Source organism: Xenopus tropicalis, chromosome 2 (assembly GCF_000004195.4).
Source record: "Xenopus tropicalis strain Nigerian chromosome 2, UCB_Xtro_10.0, whole genome shotgun sequence".
Classification (NCBI taxonomy): Eukaryota; Metazoa; Chordata; class Amphibia; order Anura; family Pipidae; genus Xenopus; species Xenopus tropicalis.
This window is the reverse complement of record NC_030678.2, coordinates 9912105-9926720: the sequence shown is the minus strand read 5'-3', so window position 1 is coordinate 9926720 and position 14616 is coordinate 9912105. Positions and strand designations below refer to the sequence as shown.

At 49.2% G+C, this 14616-nt stretch overlaps 1 protein-coding gene across 3 annotated transcripts in view; it reads right to left on the bottom strand.

Annotated features, from left to right (window-relative positions):
- Positions 1-14616, bottom strand: part of tmprss2.2 (transmembrane serine protease 2 gene 2) — a 76348-nt gene that overhangs the window by 29265 nt on the left and 32467 nt on the right. For 2 of the 3 annotated variants that reach the window (XM_004912205.4, XM_002941284.5), the window contains 4 exons: positions 13899-13994; positions 7737-7879; positions 6120-6272; positions 3337-3703 (listed from right to left, as the gene is read on the bottom strand). In XM_004912205.4, the coding sequence (XP_004912262.1) occupies positions 3692-3703; positions 6120-6272; positions 7737-7879; positions 13899-13994 (404 nt within the window). In that variant the 3' untranslated portion in view covers positions 3337-3691. Of the gene's footprint in view, positions 1-3336; positions 3704-6119; positions 6273-7736; positions 7880-13898; positions 13995-14616 lie in introns of those variants that run through there. The other variant, XM_031896533.1, reaches the window with a different exon arrangement.

Sequence of the window (14616 nt, the reverse complement as noted above, 5' to 3'; positions counted from 1 at the left end):
TTCTTGATTATGGGTTTCCGAATAAGGGATCCCATACCGGTATAAATAATTGCGGTGCCAATTTCACACTAATCCCAGCCTAGACTGTATTTATTAGGCAGGCCTGGGTACATTTTAATATTATCCAATAGATAAACACATTACACATGAGAGGCTGATTTGTGAGTTTACAGCTGAATCCATAAAAATTCACCCATTTTCTATTCATTCCTATGGGATTTTTTAGAAGTTTATTTATCAGATGGTGAACTTTCACCCATTGATAAATACACTTCAAAAAAATCCCATAGGAATGAATAGAAAATGGGTGAATTTTTATGGATTCAGCTCTAAACTCCCATTTTGATAAATCTGCCCCATAAGAGTCTATAAAATATTAGAAATGGAGTTGCAACCCTGAAATAACGTTATAATAACATAATTACAGCCTGTGTTCATTTTATTGGTATGTACTCCTAATAATCGCTGGGCAGTTTTCTATCTGCCCCATAGCTAATAATGGTAGGACCCAAACCCCACAACTGTAATGGGCAGAACCATTAAGATATTGGAGCAGAACAAAAAAGAAAATTAATGAAAAAGTAATGTAGAACCAATCCACAAATGCTTAGATTCTCGGGTTGATTAAGTATAAAAAAAAAATACATACATTTCTATTTCTTAACCCCTCCCATTGTTTTTCCCCAGAAGTCACACACACTTGACACAAACTTTTCTTGGGGTACAGAAGAGCCAGTGAGTAATTATTTTGTCCCATCTGTGCCAGTACAAATCTATGGGTAGAATTACATAGCCCACACAAGGAAGTAGAGTAGAAACAAAACCATATTAAACAGGACCTATAAGACCCCTGAGTTTACCCAGTTGCCCATGACGTTCAATATATTTATATTAGGAAGAAACACAACTTTGTGCTAAGTTAGCCGCCATGTTCCTGTGTTATTATAAGTCCAGGGACAAGTCCTACTCACCTGCAGAGAAGTGAGGGCCCCAAGTATGGAGATAGGAGATTTCACAAAACAATGTCTAAAATCCAAGAGTTCCAGGTTGGAATCATCAGTTCATACACCTGGGCTGCTGCCAGCAAAGCCTAAAATTTGGATTCCTTGGAATTGACTTCTATTCTTGATATTCTTGGTAAATCAGCCTCCCGAATAGGCTGCTCAGTTACAGTATAAGGTTTCCAGCTTCTGGTGATGACCAAACCCTGCTCTCTGCTGAGGTGAATGGACTCTTTCCTGCTTCTTTTTATAGTTCTGTACAGTGCCTTGTGTTTAACTTTTATATGCCTGATACATTCATTTTCCTTATTTAGATCCATTTTATGAGCTTTTCACCTCTGTGCAGAGACAGGGTGTGCTCACAGTTACTGTGGTTTGTACTGCTGTAGCTGTATCTTACCTATTACCCCCACTAGTGACTCTGCACTGGGAAATCAGTTTTGTGTTTCTTCTGGGGTGCAATTTCCATTTGATGGATATTTAAGCCTCTCGGTAGGGACTGCAGTATGTCTATTGGGCTTAGGTGGAGGCGAATGTCTACTCTGTCGGCTTAGGTGGAGGCAAATTTCTACTCTGTGGCCTTCAGTGGAGGAAAATCTCTACTTTGGGGCCTTAGGTGGAGCCATATGCCTACCATGTCAGCTTATGTGGAGGCAAATGTCTGGCATTGCCATCGGCTTGGGTGGAGGCAAATGTCTACTCTGTCAGCTTAGGTGATGGCAAATGTCTACTCTGTGGCCTTCAGTGGAGGAAAATCTCTACTTTGGGGCCTTAGGTGGAGGCATATGCCTGGCATTGCCATCGACTTAGGTGGAGGCAAATGTCTACTCTGTCAGCTTAGGTGGAGGCAAATGTCTACTCTGTCAGCTTAGGTGGTGGCAAATTTCCACTCTGTGGCCTTCAGTGGAGGAAAATCTCTACTTTGGGGCCTTAGGTGGAGGCATATGCCTGGCATTGCCATCGGCTTAGGTGGAGGCAAATGTCTACTCTGTCAGCTTAGGTGGAGGCAAATGTCTACTCTGTCAACTTAGGTGGAGGCAAATGTCTACTCTGTCAGCTTAGATGGTGGCAAATTTCCACTCTGTGGCCTTCAGTGGAGGAAAATCTCTACTTTGGGGCCTTAGGTGGAGGCATATGCCTGGCATTGCCATCGGCTTAGGTGGAGGCAAATGTCTACTCTGTCGGCTTAGGTGGAAGCGAATGTCTACTCTGTCGGCTTAGATGGAGGCAAATGCCTACTCTGTCGGCTTAGGTGGAAGCGAATGTCTACTCTGTCGGCTTAGGTGGAGGCAAAGGTCTACTCTGTCGACTTAGGTGGAGACAAATGTCTACTCTGTGGACTTTAGTGGAGGAAAATCTCTACTGTGGGGCCTTAGGTGGAGGCAAATGTCTACTCTGTCGGCTTTGGTGGAGGCAAATGTCTACTCTGTCGGCTTAGGTGGAGGTAATTTTCTACTCTGTCGGCTTAAGGGGAGGAAAATATCTACTATGTGGCTCATCACTGTGGTTCATCACTAATCAAATACTCATTCACTATGATTAAAAATGAGATTTTTGGCAATTACCAGGAGTGGGTCTTTGCCGCTCCTGGTAACCTGCAGGGCAAGTTTCTCAAGTCGCCTTATGGCAGCACAGCCCCTGTTCCAATTTGCCCATCATCCATGCTAATATGCCATCATTCCTTTATAGCATAATCCATTCCTCGGCAGTAGTGATGGGTGAATGTTTTCACCAGGTATGGATTCACAGCGAAATTCTGCATTTCCCCATTGGCAAAAAAAGTCACAAAGAAAAATGTGTCTGAGAGAATAAAGTAGCCACTAAAAAGCCACCCATTGACTTTAATACATAGTAACATAGTAAGTTAAGTTGAAAAAAGACGTACGTCCATCACGTTCAACCATAATGCCTATATATAACCTGCCTAACTGCTAGATGATCCAGAGGAAGGGAAAAAAACCCATCTGAAGCACTTAGCGCTTACCAGTTGTGACGGTGGGTCCAGGTACTCAAGCCCCAGACCTTCAGCTTAGGGAGTCAACCAAGATTCACACACTAAAGAACAGACTGGCACTCTGGGCCACCAAAATGTAGATATCATGAAGCAGCTCTGTTTGTATTAAAAACATTACAAGCTTTTTCAAATCCATGCACAATTTACAAAAAGCCTTATGCATTTAATCATACTGTATGATTGATTTTAATGCATTTGAAGCAAGAAAACAAAGTAAAAAAGTTGCCTATTGACTTCAACGCGTTTCGCAAATTATTCCCCAATTTTTTAGCAGATTCGCTCATCCCTGCTCGGCAGTAAGAATCACACACAGACAAATGGTTGATAAAGGAGTGTGAAAAAATAGACTTTAATGTTTTTAAAAGCTGATCTCATAGTAGCCTATTGGACGTTATGCATCAGTTCTTCAGTTTGACCACATGATGCTTCATTATCCAAAAGCCCTGGAGATACCAGGCCTGGGGTAAGAGAAGGGTTGGCCCGGGAATGTTAGAAGATGATTTTCAGACATTGGGAGAGGCTTGGTGTCCCTACCCAAGGAACTTTACTTCAACAAACGTCATTCAGTTCAACCAACAATCCCAAGCTGCTTCCAAGCTCAACATCGGCTCATCTGCTCCTTCATTATCATAGATTTATCATTGAAATCATTAGGATAAAGACATAGGACCATTCTTCAACTGTGAGTCTGTAACAGATAGAAATAAGTGATGTTATTAGATAATACAAAATTATACATCAAATGGTAAAGGTGTAATTGCATCTTCTGCTATTTGTGTGTCATGTGACAATTCAGTACAAATCAGCTCTTGCGTTTCACGTGTTGCACGTACAGTTTCAGAGTGGGGGGCCAATGTATGTGGGATCAATAACGGCATTAGTGTCTGATTCACATTGCACAATACCCTTGTGTCCATGGATAGTGATGAGCGAATTTTTTCGGCAGGCATGGATTCGCAGCGAATTTCCGCATTTCGCACAGAAATTTTTTTGTCGCGCGTCAAATTGGTTGCGTCAAAAAAGGGCGCGGCCACATTAAATGAGGCACGGCGCGTCAAAACCGGCGCAATCACGTCAAAATTGGGAGCGGTCATGTCAAAAAAGTGCGGGTGACAAAAAATAGATGCGGGTGACAAACAAGACGCGGGCGACAAAAAAAATGTGCAACTAATGCATTTCGCTAATTTTTCGCCGTTTCGCAAATTTTCTTGCCGTTTCGCAAATTTTATGGCAAAGGGAAACGAGACAGATTTGCTCATCACTAGCCATGGATGTAACACTGTAGGGCAGTGATCCCTAACCAGTGGCTCGGGGGTAACATGTTGCTCACCAACCCCATGGATGTTGCCCCCATTGGCCACAAAGCAGGTGTTTATTTTTGAATTCCTGGCTTGGAAGCAAGTTCTGTAAGCCTAAAACCAAGATATACTGCCAAACAGAATCTTCTGTCCACATAGGGGCTTCCAAATAACCAATCACAGCCCATACTTGGTACCCCCAGGTATATTTTTCATGCTTGTGATGTGCCCCAACTCATTTTACATTTAATTATGGCTTATAGGTATAAAAGTTTGGGGATTTCTGCTCTAGAGGGACACACGAATTTACGTCAGGTCCAGGCAGGCAGTACAGGTATGGGACCTGTTATCCAGAATTTCTGGGACCTGGGGTTTTCCAAATAAGGGATCTTTCCGTAATTTGGATCTCCATAACTTAAGTCTACTAAAATTATTTCAGTATTGAATAAACCCAATAGGGTGGTTTTGCCTCCAATAAGGGGTAATTATATCTTAGTTGGGATCAAGTACAGGTACTGTTTTATTATTACAGAGAAAAGGGAATCATTTAACCATTAAATAAACCCAATAGGGCTGTTCTGCCCCAATAAGGGGTAATTATATCTTAGTTGGGATCAAGTACAGGTACTGTTTTATTATTACAGAGAAAAGGGAATCATTTAACCATGAAATAAACCCAATATGGCTGTTCTGCCCCCAATAAGGGGTAATTATATCTTAGTTGGGATCAAGTACAGGTACTGTTTTATTATTACAGAGAAAAGGGAATCATTTAACCATGAAATAAACCCAATAGGGCTGTTCTGCCCCCAATAAGGGGTAATTATATCTTAGTTGGGATCAAGTACAGGTACTGTTTTATTATTACAGAGAAAAGGGAATCATTTAACCATTAAATAAACCCAATAGGGCTGTTCTGCCCCAATAAGGGGTAATTATATCTTAGTTGGGATCAAGTACAGGTACTGTTTTATTATTACAGAGAAAAGGGAATCATTTAACCATGAAATAAACCCAATAGGGCTGTTCTTCCCCCAATAAGGGGTAATTATATCTTAGTTGGGATCAAGTACAGGTACTGTTTTATTATTACAGAGAAAAGGGAATCATTTAACCATTAAATAAACCCAATAGGGCTGTTCTGCCCCCAATAAGGGGTAATTATATCTTAGTTGGGATAAAGTACAGGTACTGTTTTATTATTACATATTACTTATTATTATTTCATACATCTGCCCCATGTCTGCCCATGTGAGGTACACCTTCAGAGATGTTTCTGTATTAGGGTTATTCCCCAATCCCATATTTATTTACTTAAACAAGGATGTGATGATAAACCTTAACAGTGTCGGACTGGCCCACCAGGATACCAGGATACTCCCGGTGGGCCCAGGTGCCAGTGGCCCTCTTGCTTCTAACTATTTAGCCTATTTCATGGTCATTCCCTGTTTCTGTATGGTACCAAGGAAGCTTGATAGATGGAAGAATAGAGTATAGTATGTAGAGAAAGGTGACTAGGAGAATAAAGAGTTTGAGGGAGGAGAGCGGGACCCATTGTCCAGAGTTTTCTGGTGGGCCCCTACCATCTCAGTCCGACACTGAGCCAAAATACCCCAATAGATGTCTCAGTGTTCCAATATTAGCACCAGTTTGCTTCTAGGTACTATATTTACCACTTTCCTGCAGCAAAATGATCCCTAATGTGTGCATTTTAGGCACAGACCATTGACAAATTAAGATGCAGCAGATCAAGGCTTGACACCTCAGGGGAAATAAAAACTGTAATAGACAATCAGTGTTCCTTACCCTCATCTGTAAATATATCCATCCCAAGAACGATGTCATATTCCCATATACACCAGGTTTATTGGGTTGGGCACAGCCATATCCCCAGCTGGTGTCACCAACAAGCCACCAAGTGCCATTTGTTTTGGTAACCAATGGGCCTCCGCTGTCACCCTATGAAATCAAAATGAATAATTTAAAAACCATTTTTAAACCAACAAGTTATATTAGCAATAGCCTGTACTGTTAAAGCATTGGGTCCTGAATCCAAGCATCATGGTTGGCCAAGGCTCTATCTGCAAAGCATTTGTATATTCTTCCTATGGCTACAGGGGTTTTTCATTTTTCCTTCTATGCTCCAAAAACTTGAAAAAAACACCTGACCCTGGTGTGTGTGAATGTGATAGTCATAGTAACAGAGTAACACAGTGAGTTAGGTTGAAAAAAGACATACGTCCATCACGTTCAACCATAATGCCTATATATAACCTGCCTAACTACTAGTTGATCCAGAGGAAGGCGAAAACCCCATCTGAAGCCTTTCTAGAGACCTTATGTTCCGCTGGGGCAGGGACTTTATGTTGTGTTAAATAATGAACAATCTCTTCAAAGTGGTGCCTAAGGCAGAGCTGTCCAACTGGCCCAGGGGATGGGTGGGACTCTCATAGGGTTGCCACCTCTGTCATATTTCTTAGCCGGGCAGGGGGCGGGGCAGATGTCATTGGGGGGCAGAGGTGGGGCGTGATGTCACGGGATATGGAAGAGGCGGGGCTATGAAGTCATGGGGCAGGGAAGAGGCAGGGTTGTGATGTCATGGGGGCGGGGATATGACACGGTGAAGCGTCAATGTTAGTGAGTCCTGCCTGATTTGGGAAACTGGGCAGGAGGTTTTGACCGAAAACCAGGATGTCCGGGTCAAAACCATACAGGTTGCAACCCTCAGTTGTATTTTGTACGGTCCCCAAGGCTCTATAAATGCACAGATGTGCTGAGCTGTATGATGTATAGTAGCACAGAGAGCAATGCAGTGCAGTCCCAGCACTGAACAAGTCTGTCCCTTTATCCCCATGTCTGATTCCTGTGCCATATAATGACGGGAAAATGCCATAATTATCTCTATATGTAAGGTACCAGCAAGGGGCCTGACACAGTGCTGGGAATCAGCATTCTCATTGGTCACTGCTCTTGCATTTATAATCAAGTCAGTAGAATTCTCATTGGTGAATTTCCTTGCATCTATAATTATATTTTTTGGCAACTTCTTTAGCAAAACTAGGGGGCGCAGTGGGACAGTTTACATCCCCTTTAAGTTGCATTGTTATTTAGTCATTAGCTCTGAATAGTGTTATAGGAGCATTTTACATTTACATTAACAGTTATTTATAAAGCGCCAACATATTCCGCAGCGCTGTACAATAAGTGGGTTACATACATTGGACATACAGAGTAACATATAAAGCAACCAATAACCGATACAAGAGGTGAAGAGAGCCCTGCCCAAAAGAGCTTACAATCTACATGCATGCCTGGTGTGTTATGGGCACAACTACATACAGTACTCTCTTTTTGCACATATGGGCAAAATTAGTAAGTCAGTCCCAGTATGTTGCCTGTAGTAAGGAAAACATAGGTGTTTACCTGGCATGAATCTACTCCCCCACTAAGATAGCCAGCACATATCATAGAAGCTGTAATTTGCCCATTGTACACATAATTTTGATTGCACACATTTGAGTCAATCAGTTGAACTGCCGCATACTGCAGATATGTAGAAGCGCTACCTGGAATTAAAATGATAAGACAGAAATCAACAGTTAAAACCAAGTTGTATAGAGAGAAAGGGAGTGTTTGCAAACTTGTAGAAACAGAAATAAGGGGAAAAGGACTTCTGCATTGACATATTGGCCATCCGAGAGATTCGGATAAACGTGAACAGGTCTGCTCCTGTCCTAAGTTACATAAGGAGACCTGTCTAAATTGGAACCCTGTCCTACGGCCACACTGGAGGACGGGGTCCTTAATGGGAAATTTAAGTAAAGAAAAGCACAGTGTTAAGTTCCAGTGCACCAAACTGCCAAAAACAATTCATTGGCGCTCTAGCATACACACGTTCTAGAGCATCCCACCAACTTTTGAAATTCACAGCTAAATGAGAATGAAAATCATTCTGTGGCTACTAAAGCAAATAAAGTGCTGTCTTGTATAAAAAAGGGCATTGACTCAAGGGATGAAAACATATTTTTGCCCCTTTATAGGTCCCTGGTAAGGCCTCACCTTGAGTATGGGGGGCGGTTTTGGGCTCCAGTCCTTAAGAAGGATATTAATGAGCTGGAGAGAGTGCAGAGACTGCAACTAAACTGGTGAAGGGGATGGAAGGGTTAAACTATGAGGTGAGACTGTCAGGGTTGGGGTTGTTTTCTCTGGAAAAGAGGCGCTTGCGAGGGGACATGATTACTCTGTACAAGTACATTAGAGGGGATTATAGGCAGTTGGGTGATTTTCTTTTTTCCCATAAGAACAATTAACGCACCAGAGGCCCCCCCTTTAGATTAGAGGAACGGAGCCTCCATTTGAAGCAGCATAGGGGGTTCCTCACGGTGAGGGCAGTGAGGTTGGGGAATGCCCTGCCGGGGGATGTTGGGTAGGGGGTTCCTCACGGTGAGGGCAGTGAGGGGGTTGGGGAATACCCTGCCGGGGGATGTTGGGTAGGGGATTCCTCACGGGGAGGGCAGTGAGGTTGGGGAATGCCCTGCTGGGGGATGTTGGGTAGTGGGTTCCTCACGGTGAGGGCAGTGAGGGGGTTGGGGAATGCCCTGCCGGGGGATGTTGGCCAGGGGATTCCTCATGGGGAGGGCAGTGAGGTTGGGGAATGCCCTGCCAGGGGTTGTTGGGTAGGGGGGTCCTCACGGTGAGGGCAGTGAGGGGGTTGGGGAATGCCCTGCCGAGGGATGTTGGGTAGGGGGTTCCTCACAGTGAGGACAGTGAGGTTGGGGAATGCCCTGCCGGGGGATGTTGGGTAGGGGGTTCCTCACGGTGAGGGCAGTGAGGTTGGGGAATGCCCTGCCAGGGGTTGTTGGGTAGGGGGTTCCTCACGGTGAGGGCAGTGAGGAGGTTGGGGAATGCCCTGCCGGGGGATGTTGGGTAGGGGGTTCCTCACAGTGAGGGCAGTGAGGAGGTTGGGGAATGCCCTGCCGGGGGATGTTGGGTAGGGGGTTCCTCACGGTGAGGGCAGTGAGGTTGGGGAATGCCCTGCCAGGAGATGTTGGGTAGGGGGTTCCTCACGGTGAGGGCAGTGAGGTTGGGGAATGCCCTGCCAGGAGATGTTGGGTAGGGGGTTCCTCACGGTGAGGGCAGTGAAGGGGTTGGGGAATGCCCTGCCAGGGATGTTGGGTAGGGGGTTCCTCACGGTGAGGGCAGTGAGGGGGTTGGGGAATGCCCTGCCAGGGATGTTGGGTAGGGGGTTCCTCACGGTGAGGGCAGTGAGGGGGTTGGGGAATGCCCTTCCGGGGGATGTTGGGTAGGGGGTTCCTCACGGTGAGGGCAGTGAGGGGGTTGGGGAATGCCCTGCCGGGGGATGTTGGGTAGGGGGTTCCTCACGGTGAGGGCAGTGAGGTTGGGGAATGCCCTGCCAGGAGATGTTGGGTAGGGGGTTCCTCACGGTGAGGGCAGTGAGGGGGTTGGGGAATGCCCTGCCGGGGGATGTTGGCCAGGGGATTCCTCACGGGGAGGGCAGTGAGGTTGGGGAATGCCCTGCTGGGGGATGTTGGGTAGTTGGTTCCTCACGGTGAGGGCAGTGAGGGGGTTGGGGAATGCCCTGCCGGGGGATGTTGGCCAGGGGATTGGGGAAGGTTGGTTGGGGAATGCCCTGCCAGGAGATGTTGGGTAGGGGGTTCCTCACGGTGAGGGCAGTGAGGTTGGGGAATGCCCTGCCAGGAGATGTTGGGTAGGGGGTTCCTCACGGTGAGGGCAGTGAGGTTGGGGAATGCCCTGCCAGGAGATGTTGGGTAGGGAGTTCCTCACGGTGAGGGCAGTGAGGGGGTTGGGGAATGCCCTGCCAGGGATGTTGGGTAGGGGGTTCCTCATGGTGAGGGCAGTGAGGGGGTTGGGGAATGCCCTGCCAGGGATGTTGGGTAGGGGGTTCCTCACGGTGAGGGCAGTGAGGTTGGGGAATGCCCTGCCGGGGGATGTTGGGTAGGGGGTTCCTCACGGTGAGGGCAGTGAGGTTGGGGAATGCCCTGCCAGGAGATGTTGGGTAGGGGGTTCCTCACGGTGAGGGCAGTGAGGTTGGGGAATGCCCTGCCAGGAGATGTTGGGTAGGGGGTTCCTCACGGTGAGGGCAGTGAGTTTGGGGAATGCCCTGCCAGGAGATGTTGGGTAGGGGGTTCCTCACGGTGAGGGCAGTGAGGGGGTTGGGGAATGCCCTGCCAGGGATGTTGGGTAGGGGGTTCCTCACGGTGAGGGCAGTGAGGGGGTTGGGGAATGCCCTGCCAGGGATGTTGGGTAGGGGGTTCCTCACGGTGAGGGCAATGAGGGGGTTGGGGAATGCCCTGCCGGGGGATGTTGGGTAGGGGGTTCCTCACAATGAGGGCAGTGAGGGGGTTGGGGAATGCCCTTCCGGGGGATGTTGGGTAGGGGGTTCCTCACGGTGAGGGCAGTGAGGGGGTTGGGGAATGCCCTGCCGGGGGATGTTGGGTAGGGGGGAGGGCAGTGAGGTTGGAATCCCCTGGCCGGGGGATGTTGGGTAGGGGGTTCCTCACGGTGAGGGCAGTGAGGAGGTTGGGGAATGCCCTGCCGGGGGATGTTGGGTAGGGGGTTCCTCACGGTGAGGGCAGTGAGGAGATTGGGGAATGCCCTGCCGGGGGATGTTGGGTAGGGGGTTCCTCACGATGAGGGCAGTGAGGGGGTTGGGGAATGCCCTTCCGGGGGATGTTGGGTAGGGGGTTCCTCACGGTGAGGGCACTGAAGGGGTTGGGGAATGCCCTGCCGGGGGATGTTGGGTAGGGGGGAGGGCAGTGAGGTTGGAATCCCCTGGCCGGGGGATGTTGGGTAGGGGGTTCCTCACGGTGAGGGCAGTGAGGAGATTGGGGAATGCCCTGCCGGGGGATGTTGGGTAGGGGGTTCCTCACGGTGAGGGCAGTGAGGAGATTGGGGAATGCCCTGCCGGGGGATGTTGGGTAGGGGGTTCCTCACGGTGAGGGCAGTGAGGGGGTTGAGGAATGCCCTGCCGGAGGATGTTGGGTAGGGGGTTCCTCACGGTTAGGGCAGTGAGGAGATTGGGGAATGCCCTGCCGGGGGATGTTGGGTAGGGGGTTCCTCACGGTGAGGGCAGTGAGGGGGTTGGGGAATGCCCTGCCAGGGATGTTGGGTAGGGGGTTCCTCACGGTGAGGGCAGTGAGGTTGGGGAATGCCCTGCCGGGGGATGTTGGGTAGGGGGTTCCTCACGGTGAGGGCAGTGAGGTTGGGGAATGCCCTGCCAGGAGATGTTGGGTAGGGGGTTCCTCACGGTGAGGGCAGTGAGGTTGGGGAATGCCCTGCCAGGAGATGTTGGGTAGGGGGTTCCTCACGGTGAGGGCAGTGAGTTTGGGGAATGCCCTGCCAGGAGATGTTGGGTAGGGGGTTCCTCACGGTGAGGGCAGTGAGGGGGTTGGGGAATGCCCTGCCAGGGATGTTGGGTAGGGGGTTCCTCACGGTGAGGGCAGTGAGGGGGTTGGGGAATGCCCTGCCAGGGATGTTGGGTAGGGGGTTCCTCACGGTGAGGGCAATGAGGGGGTTGGGGAATGCCCTGCCGGGGGATGTTGGGTAGGGGGTTCCTCACAATGAGGGCAGTGAGGGGGTTGGGGAATGCCCTTCCGGGGGATGTTGGGTAGGGGGTTCCTCACGGTGAGGGCAGTGAGGGGGTTGGGGAATGCCCTGCCGGGGGATGTTGGGTAGGGGGGAGGGCAGTGAGGTTGGAATCCCCTGGCCGGGGGATGTTGGGTAGGGGGTTCCTCACGGTGAGGGCAGTGAGGAGGTTGGGGAATGCCCTGCCGGGGGATGTTGGGTAGGGGGTTCCTCACGGTGAGGGCAGTGAGGAGATTGGGGAATGCCCTGCCGGGGGATGTTGGGTAGGGGGTTCCTCACGATGAGGGCAGTGAGGGGGTTGGGGAATGCCCTTCCGGGGGATGTTGGGTAGGGGGTTCCTCACGGTGAGGGCACTGAAGGGGTTGGGGAATGCCCTGCCGGGGGATGTTGGGTAGGGGGGAGGGCAGTGAGGTTGGAATCCCCTGGCCGGGGGATGTTGGGTAGGGGGTTCCTCACGGTGAGGGCAGTGAGGAGATTGGGGAATGCCCTGCCGGGGGATGTTGGGTAGGGGGTTCCTCACGGTGAGGGCAGTGAGGAGATTGGGGAATGCCCTGCCGGGGGATGTTGGGTAGGGGGTTCCTCACGGTGAGGGCAGTGAGGGGGTTGAGGAATGCCCTGCCGGAGGATGTTGGGTAGGGGGTTCCTCACGGTTAGGGCAGTGAGGAGATTGGGGAATGCCCTGCCGGGGGATGTTGGGTAGGGGGTTCCTCACGGTGAGGGCAGTGAGGGGGTTGGGGAATGCCCTTCCGGGGGATGTTGGGTAGGGGGTTCCTCACGGTGAGGGCAGTGAGGTTGGGGAATGCCCTGCCGGGGGATGTTGGATAGGGGGTTCCTCACGGTGAGGGCAGTGAGGGGGTTGGGGAATGCCCTGCCGGGGGATGTTGGGTAGGGGGTTCCTCACGGTGAGGGCAGTGAGGGGGTTGGGGAATGCCCTGCCGGGGGATGTTGGGTAGGGGGTTCCTCACGGTGAGGGCAGTGAGGGGGTTGGGGAATGCCCTGCCGGGGGATGTTGGGTAGGGGGTTCCTCACGGTGAGGGCAGTGAGGTGGGGGAATGCCTTGCCAGGGGTTGTTGGGTAGGGGGTCCCTCACGGTGAGGGCAGTGAGGGGGTTGGGGAATGCCCTGCCGGGGGATGTTGGGTAGGGGGTTCCTCACGGTGAGGGCAGTGAAGGGGTTGGGGAATGCCCTGCCGGGGGATGTTGGGTAGTGGGTTCCTCACGGTGAGGGCAGTGAGGGGTTGAAGAATGCCCTGCTGGGGGATGTTGGGTAGTGGTTCCTCACGGTGAGGGCAGTGAGGGGGTTGGGGAATGCCCTGCCGAGGGATGTTGGCCAGGGGATTCCTCACGGGGAGGGCAGTGAGGTTGGGGAATGCCGTGCCGGGGGATGTTGGGTAGGGGGTTCCTCACGGTGAGGGCAGTGAGGAGGTTGGGGAATGCCCTGCCGGGGGATGTTGGGTAGGGGGTTGGTTGTATATATAGTTTATGTAGGTAGTGCCCCCTCTTCCACCCTATAACTTGAACATCATTCAGAGTGGCAGGAGGAGCAGCCTACTATGGGGCCCTGTCATTACTCTCTTCACTATGGCAGTCGGTAAGGGCAAGGCATGTCCAGGGGCACCGTCTATTTGACCAGTCAAGAATTTTTCCCAGGTCTGAAAAGTCTCTCAGGCCTGCAAAGCTTTCTAGGTCAAAAAGTTGGGAAGTTTAGGCTGAACATACAATGATCAAGATAGTAAGACAAATCCAGTGCTTAGTAACTGGTATCAATAATTATAAAAAGTCATAGTGCACCAACATAGAGAACTAAGACCTATCAGGCGACTGAACCAGGTCCAGATGAGTCTGCTTTCTCTATAGTTACGCCCTGTTTGTATCGTTCATAATCATTTTGAGTTTTAGAAATATTAACATGTTAACTGAGAAGGGCCATTCCCAGACTCCTGGCCTGAACTTTCTCTTACCTCCTTGAGAGGTCGTACCCCAACCAGATATCCAACATGGCGTGCCAGAACTCCAGAACATTCCGGCATTGGGTAAGCACACCGGCTGGGTGTTATCTGAAAAAGTACGTTCTATAAGTCAGTTACACTGTAACAATTACAGGTACCAAGAGCGTTACATATATATATAAATACTGAAATGAAGAATTTGCTCAGTTGGGTGGTAATTTGTTATTGAATTATTCAGCCATTCCAGTTGCTTTAACCCTATCACTGCCAGATAATGGGTTATGCAGACAATATAATGGATAAGGAACGTCATTCCCACTTTAAATTTGTTAAAAAAAAATCTGTTAACATTTATGGGCTTATTTATTACTTTTTGAGTTTGTAAATTGTTTTCGAGTTTTTTTTTCTAATTTGAATAAACTTGCAAGTGCCGGCTTGTTTGTTAATATGGAAAACTCATTCGAATAAAAAAACTTGAATGCCTTTGATTAGGGATTGGCGAAATTTTTCACGAAACTTCGTGGTCGCGTAAAAATAGGTGCGGTCGTGTCAAATTGGGTGTGGTCGTGACAAAATGGGCGCGGTCACGTCAAAAAAGTAATGTGAAAAAACTCGAGAAAACTTGAATTAGAAGTATGGCTTGACTTTGCCTTCGATTTGCCCTGGTTGTGGCAAAATAGGCACAGTCGCATCAAAAATGGGCGCACGCGACAAATGTGTTTCGCAATTT